We start from the raw sequence: 18959 nt of genomic DNA on the forward strand, positions 1-18959 counted from the left end.
CATGATTCTTCTTTATTTTTAATGAAACAATTTTTTATATTTGTTTTTGTTGTGAAAATATAATTTTATACTAAGTTCACAGTGAAGGATTGTCCTAAATTTGCAACAACAGGATGTGAATTACTGAAATTTTATTTTCTTCAAGGTGTCTTGTTCTATTTTTTTTGTTTTAATCATTTCAAATAAGGTTACTTATGTTTTCAATTCCATCTTGATTTATGAACAATGATTACATATCAACATCCTACACCATAGTAAATAGTCCTTGATGCAGAGAACTTTTAAATTAGAACGGATGCGGTAAACCGGACTGAATAGACCACAAGCTGTGTACCCGTTATCAATTCATTAACGTATAGTATTCACATTCCTGCATAAAAAGGAAACACCTCACTTTTGTCACAAGATACTTTTTATTACATGATTCATTAATAAAAATTATTTGTACAAAAAATAGGTTGTTTTAAACGAAAAAAAATAACTTTACAAGGAAAACTAGGTATAGGACTAATTATAATCACAACGGGGTTGCAATAAAAATCCTAATAATTTTGGCTAGAGCTGCTTTTTCATGTACATATTACATGACCATATAGAAATTCTGTTATTATTTACCAGAGAATTTATATTTAGAGAATTTATATTCTCTTATAGTTCTCCACCGGTCTGTGCAGCTTTTTTAGGCTTTTTGCTTTGGTTCCACTTACCCCCACAGTAACAAGCTTCATTTTGGGAATCTAAATAACTTTTACATCCCAATGCAATCGTACCAGTAAAAAGCATTTTCGCGGCAGCTTTGCAAGTATTTGCTACAGCCGAACCAGTATTTTCATAGCTGTCACAATATTTATAAAGGCATCTTTTGAATGCTATATCACACTTTTCTTTATCAGAGCCGCAAGTATCGTAGCAAATGTCATGAGCATCGCAGCATTGTGTCATTTCCGAGAGGGGCAAATATTCTTGATTTATCTGAAAATGCAAATGAATATCACATAAATTATGCTGCACATTTTGAAGAATAAAAGAAAATTTTGCATTTGTCTATTACATTGCTGTTCTATTTCTATTCTTATTATCACGAGAAGACAAACAAGTTTCATTCATTTTTTTGTATGATGCAACACATTGCATTATATGCAAATTGTATGTTTTATTATACACCGAAAGTGCAGTGGCCGCGTAACGAAAATATGTATGTTTCATTCGAATATTAACAATAAGTTCTACGTCTTACTTCAGTAATTCGTATGTAATAGTAAATAAATATCGCTCTATTTCCACTACTAGATTTCAATAAACATATTAATATTCGTACTCGTGTTAACTTAAATCATTTCGTTAATCAAATGATTTACCTCAAGCCCGAGAGTTCCACATCCATTACTTTGCGGTTTATGATTCCAATTTTGTTTTGGTGTAGCCCCTGAAAAATATATTATTCCTTCTTTATCCACGAATCAGCGAAGACCACGCCAGATGTGAACAAAAATATCCGTTAATGACTCATAGCATATAAGTACCTAACGTGATTCAATCTATTTCATGAATCGAAATAACCTATTATTGATAGTTAAACGATCTAGTGATTTTGAAGGAAACGTAGTTACTTATAAAGTATTATCGTAAAGATTTTATTCTGGAATAATGAAAAAATTGTTCAACTTTATGCGAATAATTTTCTATTCTAAATTAAAATCAAAAGGCAGAAAATCTGTTTTCTGGTATTCAGGGTTAGGGTTTACTTTAAGTAAATGCCCATAACTGTCACACACTCTCACCTGACGGACATTGAAAAACGCAATTTTCTTCAACCGCAGCATTGAAAACTTCATTAATGTCCTTAACCTTTCTAGCAACTGTTATCACATTTTGGAATAAGTCTCCAAAAATGGTTTCGGCCGTAAGTACAGCATCCCGTAAATTGACAAGCAATCCAGCTCCATAACCTGACCAGGCATAGCCAAGAAATGTCAGTCCGTAAATAAGAAACTTTCTATACCACCAGAAGTCCATTATCGTTAATGACTTGTTCTGGACTGATCTGTCTCACGCTACTATTTGAGAACAGATATATTTTTAGGTGATTTGGCAAGCTTAGCAAGTTTACGGATTGATGTGCCTATGTTTATCTTTCCTTCTCACCCAGTATATAACGATTAATGACTTATATGGGCATATTTAGAACTTCATAGGTATGTGTATTACTTATATTTCGCGGCCTCAGCTTTTTTCAACAATATAGTTGAAGAAAATTTTGAATACCAAACATGCTAAGTATTACATTTTTATGTTATTTATAAACGCATCATGCGTGAATTTTGTAAAACCAACATTACATTTTTAAAACATAATAATTTGACATGTGTATGTTAATTGTTTTTCACATTTTGATAAATTTTAATGATAATATGTACTACTATTAGATTTTTCTAATTCATAATTTCATATAAGATATAAGTATAGAGGAAAAAACATGCAGAAAATCATAGTAATTATTTATTTCATTTTTAAAAAACATGATTTTCTATCTGGTGATAGTTAAATTCATTATGCATAATTTTAGAAGGATTATTATGCCAACACGAGTTAAAATTTCTTTTCCAACTCTCCGCTCTTATAAAGTGCTTTAACATCAGTGCCTCCACCAAGGCATTCCCCTTTGACAAAGACTCTTGGAACGCTTCGTGCTCCTGTCATCTCTCCAAGTATAGCTTGAATTTCATCACCATCTTCTCTTTTGTCTAACTCAATGGCAGTGTATGTCTTCTTTAACTTATCAAACACCTGTGAAAAAGAATTCAAGATTAATATTATAATTTTATACATTTTTCCAATTGTCCAATGTAGTCTTTAATTCCACAGAAAGGAATAATTTGTTTTTACCTCTTTGGCCATTGTACAGTAGGGGCAATATGTCTTGGAAAATATTACCACCACATCGGAAGCAATGAGTTGGTCAACAAGTTCTCGAGTGGGAGGCATGATTTTCTGTGTACTGGAAACTGAACCCATTGTATTGAGCTATAGAGATCATTTATTTCATTATGCATTGAAGTGCGAGACTTCTACTTCCACATAAGCAAACCTTGTAAGATTATAATATAAATTACACAATATATGATCCTGCAACTATTTGATACAAAAATAATTTTATATCATATTATGTTATTAATTTGTTATTATAAAAAACCAATGTATATATATACTTGACAAAAGCTCTCTGAAGTTTTTTATTGATTTGTATGAATTCTAGGTAAAGTATCTGCTCATTTTTTATCGTGTCAGTTAACTCATCAATGTAATTCATCTTTATGAAGCATAATTACGTAGTGTAGCATAGTGACCTTCATGTCCAAAATTTTCATTTTTTGTATGTTTTAAAGTTTCTTCATTTATAAACAGATCAGCCATTTTATGTGAAATAATGTTCGTTAACAGGTAAATGATTTTCTTTTGTAGTTCTATTCAATATAGGTATATACAGAATTTAAATTTGATAGAGACACTATCAATTCTTTCTTTGCTCATAAATTGCTACACATTTTAAAGGAAACAAATGAATGATGAGGAACAAATAACTATAGTCCATGTATATTTTTCATAACTGTAAGAGCACAATAGTTTTATCTGTATTGATCTTTATGATGCAATATTGTGATAAAAACAATTTTCTCTGATATTTTCCAGAGATTAACTTATCTGTATAACTATATTTTCTATTTTAAAAATATGTCTGATTGTTGTTCACGCAATATGGAATTTATGATTTTTTAAATTATTAATTTAGAGAGATAATGTTTGATTGCTTATTATATTTACAGATGAAATCTGATCATATAATTATATTAGTCAGGTTATAAATATCTTCCAATTAATTTTTTTTAAGCAGTAAATGCGTATGAATCGTAACATTCGATTCATTGAAATTCACCACTCGTGTTAAGAGTCTACCTACTGTAGTCATGAAGAAATATACCCTCATTCGTATTAAGAATAAAATAAATGTTATATATTTAACAGGTCAAACCATCACCACCGACAATTAATATACCACAATTAATACAAGCACTCATAAGAACAAAAACTACTTATCCAGGCTTATTAATACTCACATATGAACTTCAATACAACTTTAAGCACCAAATAGAAAACCGTTTGGTTTTATCGGTTGTATCCTTTTGCTGATCCTTGTGACACCTATATGAACTAAATTGAATCTAGTTTCGTCAAGGTTTAGGACGCGTCAATTTTTTCAGATTTTTTTTTATTTAGAATGACTTTCTCTTAAGAAATCACAAGTATGTGCTATCAGTTTGATAAAGCACTGAATCATATAACTCCTATAATCAGACTTCTAAATAGTAAAACCAGTTTATGTCGTTTGTATTTAACGATTCATATATCAGGATTCTAAAGTTTGATATTGGTTTATTCTTTCTATACCTAACTCACGATTCGTTAATTTACTGTAATCTTGCACAGTATAATACCGATGCTGACAAGTAAAGTGACAAGATAGTGAACTTCAATATTTTCTGTTTCTGGCAGGAATATTCAAGACGAATCCGCACTCTCTAGACTTGTACAATTAGTCCAGCGAACTACTGTTATAGCTGTGGTATTCAATTAACACAGCTGTCTAGAGTTATCAACAGAGTTAATGATTTATTTTGCGACAAATTTGCTAATTCTAGTCGATAGATTGCGGTACTTCTTTTTCGAACGTCACTTGAAATTTTCTCGTTTGAACATCTGGTTCGTTAGTCAATGACTATCGTGTTGGAAGTTCCCTTGACACTTGACGTATACGTTATTGAACGGTGTGAAGAATTTTTGTTGAATAAAAATGGTGTAAGCGGGATTCAGAAATAAAGATGAGCAGGATTGGGAAGACTACCTATCCAGGAGGCGGCCTCTACGTGATAGAGGGCGAGGTCGGCCTCCTGGTGACTGCGATGCGACGTGGTGCCCGGTGGTCATCGCACTCCCATCAGGTTAGACAATTTTACTCAGCTGTTACTTTTATTAGGACAAGTAATATATGTTTGAGTAGCATTTTATGAACTGTAACATATTTTCGAATAAGGATATTTTTAAAGGCTAAGACTGTCTCTGCTCGTTTTTGAAAATATTGAATCGATTATTAATACTAAACTTGAAAAATGTTACTCTATTATAACTAATTATTTAACCAACGTGTGATTTGCAATATTTGCAGAGATTATACATATATTTATAGTAGTATTTTGATGATTGTTTTATTGATAAAAAATATTTACATTGGTGTTATTTAAATTTTCTGCTTTTAATCTGGGTTCTATAGGATGAAGATCAAGATGCATTAATGAAAGGATTGTTTTCCTTGAAAGAAGTACTGAACGATGCCAAGGACTTATCACAACTGGAGCCAGGAGTATTCTTGGCTCCATTCTTAGAAGTCATTCGTTCAGAGGAGACAACAGGACCTGTCACAAGCATTGCATTATCTGCTGTACACAAATTTATTTCGTATGGCCTTATTGGTAAGGAGGCACACCATATCTTTACATAGTTCTTGATGATGTACACAGTAAGAATATCTGTATATTTTAGATTCTGAACATTCAGCTATTGCTCCATGCGTGGAAACTGTAGCTGATGCAGTTACGCATGCAAGATTTGTTGGAACAGATGCATCAGGAGATAGTGTTGTTCTTATGCGTATTCTGCAGGTGTTACGATCCTTGATGATGTCACCAGCTGGTAATCATTTGACCAATGAAAGCATATGTGAGATCATGTTGAGTTGTTTCAGAATATGCTATGAAACACGGTTAAGTGGTGCGCATCTTGTAAATTCTTTTACGATCTGACAAAGATTTGTTTTAAAAATGTGTTAATTTTGATAATTAAATTATTAATGTATATTTGTCTAGAATTGCTCAGGAAGACAGCAGAACACTGCTTGAAGGATATGGTGCATCATCTTTTTAGACGATTACCTGAATTTGCAGAAGATACAAGAGCTCTATTAAATATGAAGGTAAACGTTATAAAATATTCCTAATGTCCTATTCAACGTTTAAACAATTATTTTTATTTTGACAGAAAATGAGAACAAACAGTATGGAGAATACTCATACGAAAGCCAGGAAAAGTAAGAGTCATAGCAAACAAAAATCAAAATTTAATCCAGAGGAAGCTGAGGAATCTACCGAGTCTCATCTGAATCCTGCACAAAGGGAAAAGGGAGACTTGCCGACAACTCGTGTTACTTCTACAGAAAATATTGTGGATATGCAAGGTTCTCTCGACCGTAGTGCCACCGAAAAAGTAGAAGATGAAAAATCCGATAAACGTAACATAGATAAAAATGAAATTACAACAGAGAGTGATAAGGAGAATGAAAATACAGATTCTACAAACAAGGGAAAACACGACACTAAAAATGAAGAAAATGAAATAAAAAAGAATGAAATTAACCAGTCTATTACTTCCGAAAAGAACAACGAATCACAAGACGAAAGCAAAGAGGAAAAGGAAAAGGAGTCTGTTCAAATAAAGGAATCATTTGATGAAGTAAAGTCTGAATCTTCTCCAGACCAAATTGTAACGGAAAATCAAGGTAAAATATACTATTAGTATACTATAAAATATATTAATATTATAGATATCTTTATTTTCTTTACTATTAGGTAGACTTCTTATATTCTACTTTATTCTCATTAAATACAATTTTTCATTTTAAAGAGCAAACTTAAATGTTTCTTTTAGTAGAGCTAACAATATTTACTTGATTCTTTCACATATACAGGAAATTTAACAGTGGAAGATGAGAAATCTATAGATCTAGTTCAATCGGCCGTGGGAAGTGTAGAGGATTTATCAATTGACGATAATGCGAGTACAAATAATACGAATATAACAAATGTTAAGACAGAAATTGAACAACCAGAAGAATATGTGAATACGCAAGGAGTGAGGTTTATGCCGCTTCAAGAACTGGCACCATATGGTTCTCTTTGCGTTCGAGAACTTTTTTGGTACCTAATTTCCCTGTGCAGTCCACTGGACAAGCAGAACACTGAAATTATGACTCATCTTGGTCTCAGTTTACTTCAAGTAGCTTTGGAAGTGTCAGTGGATGCTCTTTCCAACTTTTCATCACTTTTATCGTTACTCAAGGATGACCTCTGCAGAAATTTAATTTTGGTAAGAAAATATATCTGCATTCTATATTATATAACAATGATATTCTAAGATCCACAAAACAAATAATTTATTAAGAATCTACCGAGAAAAAATATAATACCCCGTTTATTTTTTTAGCTTCTTGGAACAGACAGAGTATCGATCCTTGCGGCTGATCTTCAAGTCGCATTCTTACTCTTTGAATCACAAAGACAACATCTTAAATTTCAAATGGAACATTATATAACTAAATTAATGGAACTAGTAAATTCGGATTCTAACAGGATATCATACGAGCAACGAGAATTGGCGCTAGGTACATTTCGACATAAAGAAACTTATCGATGAATTATCATGAATACTAAGACTTTTTAAATAATTATTTATCTTTCAGAGGCCCTCGTGAGATTGTGGAGAATTCCGGGATTACCAGCTGAGTTGTATTTAAATTACGACTGTGGATTATATTCGACGAATCTTTACGAAGATCTCACAAAACTACTGACTAAAGTAAATTTTTCAAATCTTAAAAATTTCAAATTTCATATTATTGGTACCATATTGATCATTTAAATCGTATTTTATAGAATGCTTCGGCGTTAACAGGTGGCATGCATAGTATGCAATTAATTTCTTTGGATGCGCTGCTAATGTTGATCGTCGGCATCGAATCAAGATGTAAAGGATATAAGGATATGTGTAAAGTTTCTCGCCATACACCATCAGAGAATTTACCAGATCGGGAAGAGCTGCTTACGACCAAAGCCAACAAACGTGTAAGTTAAAAGACTGCAAAAAAAAAAATTAGTTTCCTAAGATTTCATCAATATTTCACTCTAGTGGTTGGCTCTGGGGACGGAAAAATTTAACGAAAGCCCACGTGAAGGTATCGCTAGGTTGACGGAACGAGGTTTGCTAGGTGGAAGTGCAGGTCATCCTGATCCTGAAAAGATAGCAAAATTCTTACGGGAAAATCCTGGACTTGATAAAAAAGCCATCGGAGAGTATATTAGCAAGAAAGAGAATAAAACTATTTTGAATTGTTTCGTTCATAATTTTGATCTTCATCAGACACGCATAGATCAAGCTTTACGACTTTATCTTGAATCCTTTCGACTACCTGGCGAGGCTCCACTTATATCTCTTCTTTTGGAAAAATTCGCAGAGCATTGGCACGTAAGTAAAAATTGATAGTACTATCAGATTAATGACAATTTAAACTGATCATCTTATAATGTTAAATAATTATAAATAACTATGACAAAAGATATTTAATGTTGTAGGATAGTAATGGTAAACCATTTGCGTCGGCCGACGCGGCATTTACGTTAGCTTATGCCGTTATTATGTTAAATGTCGATCAGCATAATCACAATGTAAAAAGGCAAAACAATCCTATGACGCCTGAGCAATTTAAACGAAATTTAAAAAAAGTTAATGGTGGTGCTGATTTCGATCAAGATATGCTGGATGAAATTTATTCGTCTATCAAGTAAAAAAATTGCTTCCTTACTATAAAGTCAATGCTAATCTGAAATTAATTTAATGCGGTGTAATAAAACAATTGGGTAAGTAATTCATCTAGCAAGAATAACAATGGATTATTTCAGGAGCGAAGAAATTGTAATGCCAGCTGAGCAAACGGGTTTAGTAAAGGAAAATTATCTTTGGAAAGTTCTTCTACGTAGAGGCGCGGGACCGAATAGTGTATATTTAAAAGTTGGCGGTGCCGGAGAACTCGTTGACAAAGAATTGGCTGAAAGAGCTTGGGCTCCAATCGTAAGTGCTCTATGTAGAGCTTACGATAAGGCACCGGATAGATCTTTACAACGTAAAGTAGCTCAAACATTCCTCAGGTAAATAAATACCATTATTATTCATATCAATAGGAATTACTATACTCTAGTCTTCAGATCAGTGTGCTTTTAAGGGGCCACAACTTTATAGTTTATAATGTGAAAGAGTCCCTTAAATATGACACTGATGTTTAATGTCTAACTGATGATGAATTTTATTCTTCAGTTGTGCTGCCATTAGCGCTCATTACGGGATGAGCAGTGATTTGGATACTTTAGTCGTAAGTCTCTGTAAATTTACCGGATTGGCCATGGGCGGTGAACCAGAGCAAGTCGTTTTACATTTGGGTGGAAGCGGCAGGTGCCAATTAGCTGCACGGACGTTGTTCAAAATTACCCATTTGCACGGGGATGCTCTCAGAGCTTCCTGGAAAAACGTTGTGGACTGCCTGCAAACATTGTATAAGGCGAGATTGTTACCAAAGAGCCTTACCGAAGGTGAAGATTTCCTTGACCCATCAGGGAAGGTTTCACTCGTTCGGGAGCCAACGTCACCAAAGAGTCCACCTGTTGAACAAGGGATTCTGTCCAGTCTTTATTCTTATATTGCATTGGATGCACCTCGACCTCCACATCCAGCTGAAGCAACCACTAGAAAAAGAGCTACAGAGTGCATCGCCAACTGTTATTTGAAACAGATTATAGAGGAGAGTAAATTCCTTCAGGTAAGAGGATTTTTCAATTTTCTGGTTGAATCCAATGATAACGGTTTTTACCGTAGGCGTACACTAATTTAACAAATTATGCTTGTGAACATATTTATAAATAGCCACGAGTAATTTTCGTAGTTTGTTAAATCGTACTTCAATTTTAATTTAATATATTTTGTTTTGTACATTGCAGGCGGAATCTCTGCGTTCTTTGGTAGGAGCTTTGGTATCTGCAAACTATCAAGATGAGGATTTATCTGTCTTTTTATTAGAACTATTATTAGGAGTTACTATTCAAAATCGTGATAGGGTAACTTGTATATGGCCGGTAGTGCAAGGTCATTTAGAGGGGTTGTTGACAGTTGCAGCCCGAGAGAATCATCCTTATCTTCTTGAAAGAGTAGCAGTGGGAATACTGAGACTCGCAATAAGACTACTGCGCGGTGAAGAGCTGGCAGGGACTGTTTTGCCGCCATTAACTCCATTAATTCACTTACCATCAGCAACTACTATTCCTTTAGTCCGACAAATAGCTTATGGATTGTTTGAATTACTCAAAACTGGAGCAGCAAACATTCACAGTACGGAGGATTGGAAAGTAATATTCAGTCTCCTCGAATGTGCAGGAGCTGGTGCTTTATTGCCAAAACAGTCTAACTCTACCTTGGACGAAGTTCCAAGCAGAACGTCTGTTCTTGATCCGAGACCTATAAGTCCAGTTCCAGAGTGGGTTTTGGCATCTCCTACAGGAACAGAAGCCCCACTTCCTGTAACAGCGGATACAATAGTTCTTGATTGCGACCTGCAACCTCATGATCCGGTTGCGTTGGTAAAATGTTGCGAGAGTCTGACCTTCCTCGTAAGAGACGTAGCTCATGTTACTCCGTACAACTTTGAACTATGTGTTCGTTGTGTCAGAACATTCGCGGAAGCTGTTTTACAAGGTACAGGGAAACGAAATAGAGTTCATATTTCTTCGGAGGAACCAGCTGGATATCAACAAAGTCCAATACAGTTACTGGATTTAATGCATACACTTCACACAAGAACAGCTCAGGTTTTTAAATGGTGGGCCGAAGAGGATGGCACCACTGAAGTTTCCCTATGGCCTCAAGCATGGCGACCCTTGCTTCAGGGTATTGCACGCCTCTGTTGTGATGCTCGTAGACCTGTGCGGGCTTCCGCAATAACGTATCTTCAGAGTACGCTTTTGGCTCACGATCAGGCCCAATTATCAGCCGTAGAATGGTCACAATGTTTCGAACAGGTTTTATTTCCTTTATTAGCTCAATTGTTAGGACCAATTGCTGTAAATGATCCTATCGGAGTAGAAGAAACCAGAGTCAGGGCAGCGATGTTGTTGTCCAAGGTTTTCTTGCATCATTTAACACCACTCTTAACACTTCCTGGATTTTTACCCCTGTGGCTTACTGTACTAGATCTTCTCAGAGCGTACATGCATGCTGAAAACAGTGAATTATTATACGAGGCAATTCCCGAGTCTCTGAAAAACATGCTATTAGTCATGGCGTCTGCTGGAGTCTTGGCTTCCACTTCCAATCTTTGGGCACCCACTTGGAGAACCATTGATGGGTTTTTACCTAAACTTAAATCTGAACTCTTTCCAGAACCAGTTACGCAACCTTCGCAGCCTCCTGTTTCTCCACAATTGTCACACTTACCTCAAACAGCTCAATCTCCTCAATTAGATCATTCATCCCCACAGTCCCAATCTGCTCAACCAGCTCAACCTTCTCATCTTTCTCAAACACCGCAGCCTCAACCAGTAATCAGTCTTATCGGTCAACAACAACCCTCATTTCCCAAGGCTATAGCCCCTCAGCCTGAAAATTCTTCACCGATACCAATTCCAAGGGATTCACATACAAGTAATTCCTTGCCTTCGAGTCCATTACAAACAGGAAGTCCTTTATTGAATAGCGTTCCAGTATCAATGCCATTGCCATCTTTAGTATTTGAAAGTAAAGAGCCTCAGCAAGTTATCACATTAGTGAGTCAACCGTCGTTGAATGTGTCGAGTCCAGTTGCAATTCAACCTGCAGCTCAAGAAATCTTTGATTTTCATCACAAACTTTCTCGGATTAGTCGATCTACAGATCAGCAGAATCAGAATGATTTGGAGAGAACACAGTCTACCCAGATCCAAAATCCATCTTCGCAAGTCTCTCAAGAGCAACACTTGCATTTGTTACAGCAAACTTCCCAATTTGCGTATCTTGCAACGACTGGACCTAATCATTCATTTGAGGTAAGGCTATCCAGATTATATAATTAATTTAATTTATAACCAGGTGCACCATCCTTTTATACGAAGAAGGTGCATTTGAATATAAAAACAATTGTACGTAAATACTAGTAGCATCCCTGTTTTGAACATTAAATAAACTTCGTTCAACTAGGCTACAGTCGAATCAGCCAATATAACAAGACAGAATCTACCAACAGAGCACAAATATCCCACCGATTTCTCATGAACATCCTACGTACTCATCCAGACTTCTTATGACCTCCTGTGGACCTCTTACGGACATTGCCTGTTATGTACGATTTGTGAACTTCTTAATTTTAGTATCTTGCTATTTTATCATGGTTATTAATTCTTTTATTTACTTATGCATTCTTTTTGAAAGATTTAAACAAGCAAAATATCTATTTTCTAAATAGTGTATGTTGCTCACGTAGTGATTAAAAAAAATATAATTTTGAATGATATTTCCTTTATTAACACTGTTGCTGCGGAAACACTTTCAATTAGCAGATTGATACTGCGAGTATGCTATGACTAGTATATAGTAGTTACCATAGCGAGAAGGTTATTCCGAATTGCTATACCTGAAATTTGGGAGATGCTAAATATTCCTTGGTTTCAGGTACAAACACCAGACAATTCTTCAGCAACAATGTTCAATTCAGCAGCGTATTTCGGCGAGGACTCTGCAGCGGATCGACTTTTTGTCGTAACCGATCCTTGACTACTGTACATTCATTATGTATATTGTATCATATAACTTTATTATTAAGGCAAAAATCATATCCTTTACAGGAGAAATTTCCAAGTATGAAAGATTATGCGAGGAATAGGCACGTTGTTGTATCTTTGGCTTGTATATTTGGCACGACGATATATAATAATTATAATAATAATAACAACAACAATATAATACTATCAATGAAATAGTATGATTCTTTCGTATGTATATATAATATGTCTCTTTGTCATGGCACTTGATGAATATACAAGGTGTCTAATTGAAAATGGATATAAGCGATAATTTGTGTTCCAGAGGAAAATTTGATACAATTTTTTAGACAAAATTGTATAGTTTCGCAAAGAATATCCATTAAAAGAAGACGTTTACTTGTTTAAAAAACAATGTGATCTTTAAAAGATGACATAAAACCTATATTTATGGAGAACGTCTTGTCTTTATGGATTATCACCTTCGGAGCTATTGATTTTTTTTATTTAAAACATTTAAACATATTTTCATCTGAAACAGGAATTACGGCATAGATCGAATACAATGTAACAACCCCTTATGTATATAATAATAGATAAGGCAACCACGCGACTACGCAATTTGTATATATATAAGTGTGTCGCTCTGCGTCTCGTACGCTCTCATGTGTGATCTCAAAGAGATATCTTACACGTGTAAGTATATATATAACTCAATATATTGGATAATACGAATTTATACAGATTAAGTGACCCGCGGACTGGACCCAGTTTATACATAACAGATAGTTCCGCGAGGTAGATAATGCACTGATCAATCCCATCAATTAAATGTGACAATAGCTCAACTTAAATATTTCATAACTAGCAGGGACTTAATAATTTGAACGAAGGGATGAAGCAAGTCAAGGTGCACTTATTGTTTCAAGATTCGACGTGGTATAAAAGAATCACATGATTTTAAAATTTTGTACTTACATTCGTTTGCGTGGATCAAGTGAGTGCGATAGCATTTAAATTTTGGATCATGTTCAGTAGTGATATTTTGAATAGTTCACTGGATTATGTACCTTGCAGAGCTTCCCTACCTCTGCGTAGGTTTCCAAGTTTTTCTAAACATAGCTGGCTATAAATAGTTGGTGAAACAACAAACATAAAAGTTACCGCCTCTGGGGAGAAATGCTTTCAGATACATAAGGCTCCTTCATTTTGGCATGTTAATCCTTTATAGGATTTACTACTTGCGAATTTGTGACTGAATGTGTCTCGCTTGGTTCTTTGTGACAAATTTTTAATTATGGTCTTAAATCATTTTCATTAGCTCAAGATATTCTGCTTAAGATGGTTGTTTCCGAAGAGGATGAATTAATGTAAATGCATCTGCTGTTATGACGTGGACTGGTTGCGTATAAGTACAACATTGTGACAACGTTCATCACTAAGCCGAGGTAAGAATGAAGAGTGAAGATCAGTGAGAAGTTATTGCTATTGGACACGTCTGCAATAATATCCAAGGGTTTTGCATTTTTCACAAAGATGCTGCGGATGCACTTTACTTTGATCGGATACGTCCAGACCATCCGGTTTTTCCAAGGGCCTCTGTAATGAGAACAGAAGAACATTGTTTAGGATTCAAAGTATCTCAAGAAGGCTTAGATATTCCTTATATTTCATACTTTTCTGTAAATAACACAATTTCAACGTATAGGACTAGACGCGGCACGATGACGTCTTATAAATATTTTCTTAGATGCGAAAAAATTTCCTTTGGTATTTTAAATCGGTCGAGCGTATTCTATTTGACGAGCATGACGTACGGAAAGGATAGCTCTTGCATCGAATAAGATAAAAAGAAATTTAGAAAATGTATTAGGGTCCGGGATTCGTAGAGAGGGTTCACTTATTAATACACGAACTCCGTTTCTAAGGATTCGCTCCGATTCCAAAATAAGACTCGTTTCTGGCATGGAATACGTTCTCTGCACGTGGCGTCGTTCATATACTGGGTGGCACATTTTAATTCAATTTAGAAAATACAACCATGAATTAGTAAGGCTTTTGCGATTATCCCATCCATTAATATCAAGTGGTATGTAAACTTTGTAACGTACAATTTTCATTTTACAGTTTCTTATTACTATTCCTCATCCATTGTATTATGCTTCTGACAAAAAGATGATACGGCACTGCCTCTCACGATTAACTAATGTTAATTAGTGTGGCATCAATTTTCAAATGTTATTTTATCCGGGACACATAATCTATTTTAGTAGACTAATTAATGATCGCCAAATGTATATTTTTCGAATTAGAAAAAAAATCTTTATGCACTATTAATTATGTTTAATATATATTAAACGTATCTTCATTCAACGTGCATGCAGGTCATCATACGTAATAACGTAATTCATAATTGGCAACATTGAGAGTTGCATTTTAATCCGCCAGAGCAGCACCTCCTGGTTAAAGTGAAAAGCGTTGACATATAAGTAACGGATTTGAGTGTTACCAAACGTTAACCATTATTTTGTATTTTAGAATAGTATTGAAGGGGATGCAAGTAGACTTACGTAACTGAGAGAGGACGAGGAGGAGATGAACGCGTGAGACGGGGTTGACGAGACTGTTGATGCGGCCCCCAGACTCACCTGCTTGTGAGGATAAACGTTGATGTGGCACTTGATACATTCCTGGCCCATATTTGCCCAGCTATTACCGGACATCCATTTGCGTTTGCACTTTGGGCACTTGTATTCACCAAAACAGCGTTTCTTTCCCTGATAGGGAGTCAATCCTTCACCCTTCGGCCTGGCCTGAAATAGTTATTGAACAATTAGCATTTAAGGTAAAATTAGTATATACTTTCACGTACTTATTTTTTCAATAATAAATAGTGTAATAGTCTGTTAAAATTTATACAGGCTTTAACTGGTTTTAACTGGATGCTATGATAGTCTACGTCTCGTAAGTACTTCTGTCCGTCCGATATGTATGGCTCCAGCGACAATTGACAAATGAAGCCAATATTTGCCGTTTAGAGTTCAGTCACACTTGTCAAACACGCGTTTGAATGCAACTGTCGACCAATTGCAACCAAACCAACACAAGGCGAATTCCTATGCACGCGTGGTACCATTGGTCGACAGTTCACATGCGAACGCGCCTTTGGCTAGTGTGACTGGGCCCTTACCGCCCTTACCGGACAGGACAGGGCACTAGCTTAGCGGTGGGAGGTACATACTTACCTGGCTTACAGCGGCCTGTTATTTAACAACTACGCTCGGCACGAGATATAAAGCGATCATTACAATAGATTGAAAATAAAAATATTTTCGTATATTGATTTTCATGCAACACGTTAATACTATATTTAGAAATGCTTCTTTTCCAAGAATATGTGAACGTATAATAATGTTCAAAAAAATAATAACAATAGAGGGACATATTGATAGGAATACGCATTACATTTTTTCATAGTAAATCACAAATATTCAGCCGCGTTTACTTACTATTTTAGTCTAAGGCACCCTGTGACAACTAATTGGAGCAAGAGTATAGAGTTCATTGGCATGACGTCATGCATAACAGCCAGAGATGATTTTTGTTGTCAATTAACGCTCAATTGAGCGAAGCATCTCGCGCTACGACGAGACTGGATTGACATGCGTGCTACATGACTCGCGTGCCGTTTAACAACGATGCATTTATGTATAGTTTTTTATTAAATGTCTCTTAGCTCACTCACGAGAATCCCTACCTGCGGTCACTACTGTACGTTCACTTTTAATCATTGAGATAGCCCGTTAGATATTAAATGTCAAGCGGAGTCATATTCTGATGATATATCATTAGTGCATTGTTTAGTTGCAATAAAGTATTCGAATGACGTCGATAAAATAAAAAGAAAGATTTATTAAATCCGTATCATTCGTTTGAAGTGATATTTTGATAATGTATAGAATCGAGATACAACGCTTACTTGTCATCTTATGACGGTCGTTGCGTTACATAAAGTAGTCTAGTATTTACTCAGCTACAATTTTCTCTCTTGGCTTCGCAATATTACACGAAGACAATTCTTTTAACTTGCGCGATCAGAAAATTCGCGATTATAACGAGTCCCAACGAATCTTTCGACAGACTCCTCGGATTGTACTATTTTAGGTTAGTCATTCCGAAAATAACGTGATTCAGGGCCACGTCAGTTATGCAGACGATGAACGTACCACTTTGCAACGAGTTTGGAAAATTAATCATGGAATTTTTTAAGATGCATAGTAAGTATGCTTTCACTGTTGAATATTATCACAGATTGACTCACCTGCGGGCAATCTTTGATATAGTGACCCTTCTTGAAGCACAAATGGCAAAGATAAGTGGATGGTGGTCTCTTTGTTGGTTTCCTTTCGAGCAAACCGAGCTCCGTGAAATGGTCTGCCAAGTCCCCGATGCTGTCTGCCAGACTTCCGGGACCGATAGGGCCCGATGGACTTATGGCATTTTGGTGTAGGTATGTTTGTGATGCAGCCGTTGGAAAATTCCCCCATATCGCTGGTAGTAGTTTGTTCTGAAAAAATTTTGTAGGTATTAATTAACTGCACGTACAGTAAGAAGATATGCACCAATTAGAGCAATTTAGACAAAAAAAATAAAAAAATTGGTTTACTGATGTAAAAGTTTTAGTGAAACCTATAAAAAGAATAGTGAAGGAGTTGCTATCATGGAAATGGGGTGAAACGATTGCCGCCTAAAACTTATTACATCATTTCACTTGTTGAGTTTTGTTGAGTTTTTGTGTTACACGAAGAATATAGACAAGAGCATCGTCATGTCCCGGAATAATCTAAAAATAAATGATGCTTAAACAATTGTAAGAACGAGGTGGACACCTGAGCTATTTGCTTAGACATTCAATATGGCGGCGCCCAATACCTTTGGTTATCGTTAAACTTCTTCCTATTTATGTTGCTTTAATATTCCGCACTTTGTATGAAAACACCACCCGAATTAAGAAGATACTCGATAGTCATGAACAATTAATTATATCCATAACGCTCAATTAAAGTTACATCTCTCATGTTGATCGCATCAATTGTGAATTACATGAATCGTGACATCATACATTTTATATCATCCGAAGAAAAATTCTCAAAATGACGTCTCCAATTGATAATTTGAAATTTACTACACAATTCCAATTCGTTCGCAAATACCAATGTTAACTTGTAACATTAATTAATTTCGTTGAATACAAAAAGGTTATACAAGTCATAACAAAACAGCTGCTTAGACAATCAATGAATCATCATATCCAGTCTAAGAATTTCTAACGAAAACTGTTATGCTGTCATTTTACAGCCTAAGAAAAAGTAGTCATATTATCGTATAGCCACATATCAAGAGTCTACGTATCCAAGTAAAAGCTCTAATTCAAATGGCAGATGTATCAGAGATAAAAAGCAGGATATACTACATAATCTATATATGTATGTATAAATAATAACAATAAGAAAGGAATACCTGATCGGGTGGTTGTGGAGGATTCTGATCGGCGATAGCCAAGTAAACCCAATTGAGTAAATGGGGTGGATAGTGGTGAGACTGTTGGATCGTAGTAGCTGGTTGATTCTGATTGGTCAATCCGTTTATACTTCCAATGCTCCCGATATTACCAAGACTTCCAAGACTTACAGTGGACTCCTGCAACTGCGGATGCTGCAGGTGCTGAAGAGGTGGTCTGGGGTGGCATGCGGCCATCTTTCTTCAGGCCACACCGGTCACGGACACTCACGATCTCACACTTCTTCCAATCCCAATCGAGGGAACAAACATCGTTCCGCTCACGGGCAATGCGTCGCGACGGTTTACGACTCGTCGTCAGTTTGTCTCTTAGCGCGTAACGGAGGACTCGACGCCCGGATCGCTCCGCTCTCGGAGCCGAATGCTCGGAGTTCGTTACCGGGATCACCCGCCACTCACACGTGCGCGCCATCCTGCCTCTACGTATATTCTCGGCCAATATATACGAACCGACAAAACTCTAGCGTCTGATCCTCTCAAGAGCCATACGTCCCCTTCTTCATTAACTTCTTCACTCCTACATATCTTCATTCGATACTTACGTCTCTTTCAGCCATGTCACAGGTTTCACATCTTATTCTCTCCCTCTGCGCAGTTTAGTGCCATGTTTCTTTTTAAGTATGGCATCATTTGCGCGGCGGTTTAAAATCTACCTTTGCTATACTTTGTGGTCTCTCGCATTATACGACACTCTACATTAAGAATTGTGTAAGAAACTAC

General features: G+C 35.8%; 4 protein-coding genes across 12 annotated transcripts; 1 reads left to right on the forward strand and 3 right to left on the reverse strand.

The window, feature by feature from the left end:
• Positions 1–114: 114 nt before the first annotated feature.
• LOC107263376 (group XIIA secretory phospholipase A2) lies at positions 115–2362 on the reverse strand. Its single transcript, XM_015730515.2, has 3 exons — positions 1782–2362; positions 1359–1426; positions 115–972 (listed from the first exon to the last, which is right to left on the reverse strand). Exons 1-3 carry the CDS (start codon positions 2014–2016, stop codon positions 649–651), a joined length of 627 nt encoding a protein of 208 aa, XP_015586001.1. The 5' UTR covers positions 2017–2362; the 3' UTR covers positions 115–648.
• A 124-nt stretch (positions 2363–2486) lies between these two features.
• Positions 2487–4459, reverse strand: LOC107263378 (glutaredoxin-C4). 5 transcript variants are annotated; one of them, XM_015730522.2, is made up of 3 exons: positions 4116–4459; positions 2887–2998; positions 2487–2787 (listed from the first exon to the last, which is right to left on the reverse strand). In XM_015730522.2, the coding sequence occupies exons 2-3, from the start codon at positions 2983–2985 to the stop codon at positions 2590–2592; spliced, it is 297 nt and encodes a 98-aa protein (XP_015586008.1). In that variant the 5' UTR covers positions 2986–2998; positions 4116–4459; the 3' UTR covers positions 2487–2589. The 5 variants fall into 5 exon arrangements, with proteins under 5 accessions (XP_015586008.1, XP_015586009.1, XP_024936477.1 ...); XM_015730523.2 differs by having other exon boundaries at positions 2887–3005; XM_025080709.1 differs by lacking the exon at positions 4116–4459 and adding an exon at positions 3959–4078 and having other exon boundaries at positions 2887–3024.
• Positions 4460–4732: 273 nt separating this feature from the next.
• On the forward strand, positions 4733–12956 carry LOC107263369 (Golgi-specific brefeldin A-resistance guanine nucleotide exchange factor 1). 2 transcript variants are annotated; one of them, XR_001536669.2, is made up of 16 exons: positions 4733–4997; positions 5327–5525; positions 5596–5823; positions 5919–6025; positions 6091–6607; positions 6797–7194; positions 7312–7489; positions 7568–7683; positions 7761–7949; positions 8014–8349; positions 8457–8665; positions 8784–9029; positions 9196–9694; positions 9873–11948; positions 12100–12241; positions 12571–12721. XR_001536669.2 is itself a non-coding variant. In XM_015730470.2 (15 exons), exons 1-15 carry the CDS (start codon positions 4878–4880, stop codon positions 12670–12672), a joined length of 5520 nt encoding a protein of 1839 aa, XP_015585956.1. In that variant the 5' UTR covers positions 4733–4877; the 3' UTR covers positions 12673–12956. The 2 variants fall into 2 exon arrangements, 1 of the variants encoding a protein (XP_015585956.1); XM_015730470.2 differs by lacking the exon at positions 12100–12241 and having other exon boundaries at positions 12571–12956.
• Positions 12957–13360: 404 nt separating this feature from the next.
• LOC107263375 (zinc finger CCHC domain-containing protein 24) lies at positions 13361–18440 on the reverse strand. Of its 4 annotated transcripts, none has more exons than XM_015730511.2 (4): positions 18180–18440; positions 16981–17226; positions 15230–15472; positions 13361–14258 (listed from the first exon to the last, which is right to left on the reverse strand). In XM_015730511.2, exons 1-4 carry the CDS (start codon positions 18414–18416, stop codon positions 14145–14147), a joined length of 840 nt encoding a protein of 279 aa, XP_015585997.1. In that variant the 5' UTR covers positions 18417–18440; the 3' UTR covers positions 13361–14144. The 4 variants fall into 4 exon arrangements, with proteins under 4 accessions (XP_015585997.1, XP_015585999.1, XP_015586000.1 ...); XM_015730513.2 differs by having other exon boundaries at positions 13939–14258; positions 15308–15472; XM_015730514.2 differs by lacking the exon at positions 13361–14258 and adding an exon at positions 14284–15118 and having other exon boundaries at positions 15308–15472.
• Between the last annotated feature and the right edge of the window lie 519 nt (positions 18441–18959).

Source organism: Cephus cinctus, unplaced genomic scaffold (assembly GCF_000341935.2).
Source record: "Cephus cinctus unplaced genomic scaffold, Ccin1 Ccin1_scaffold0153, whole genome shotgun sequence".
Taxonomy (NCBI): domain Eukaryota; kingdom Metazoa; phylum Arthropoda; class Insecta; order Hymenoptera; family Cephidae; genus Cephus; species Cephus cinctus.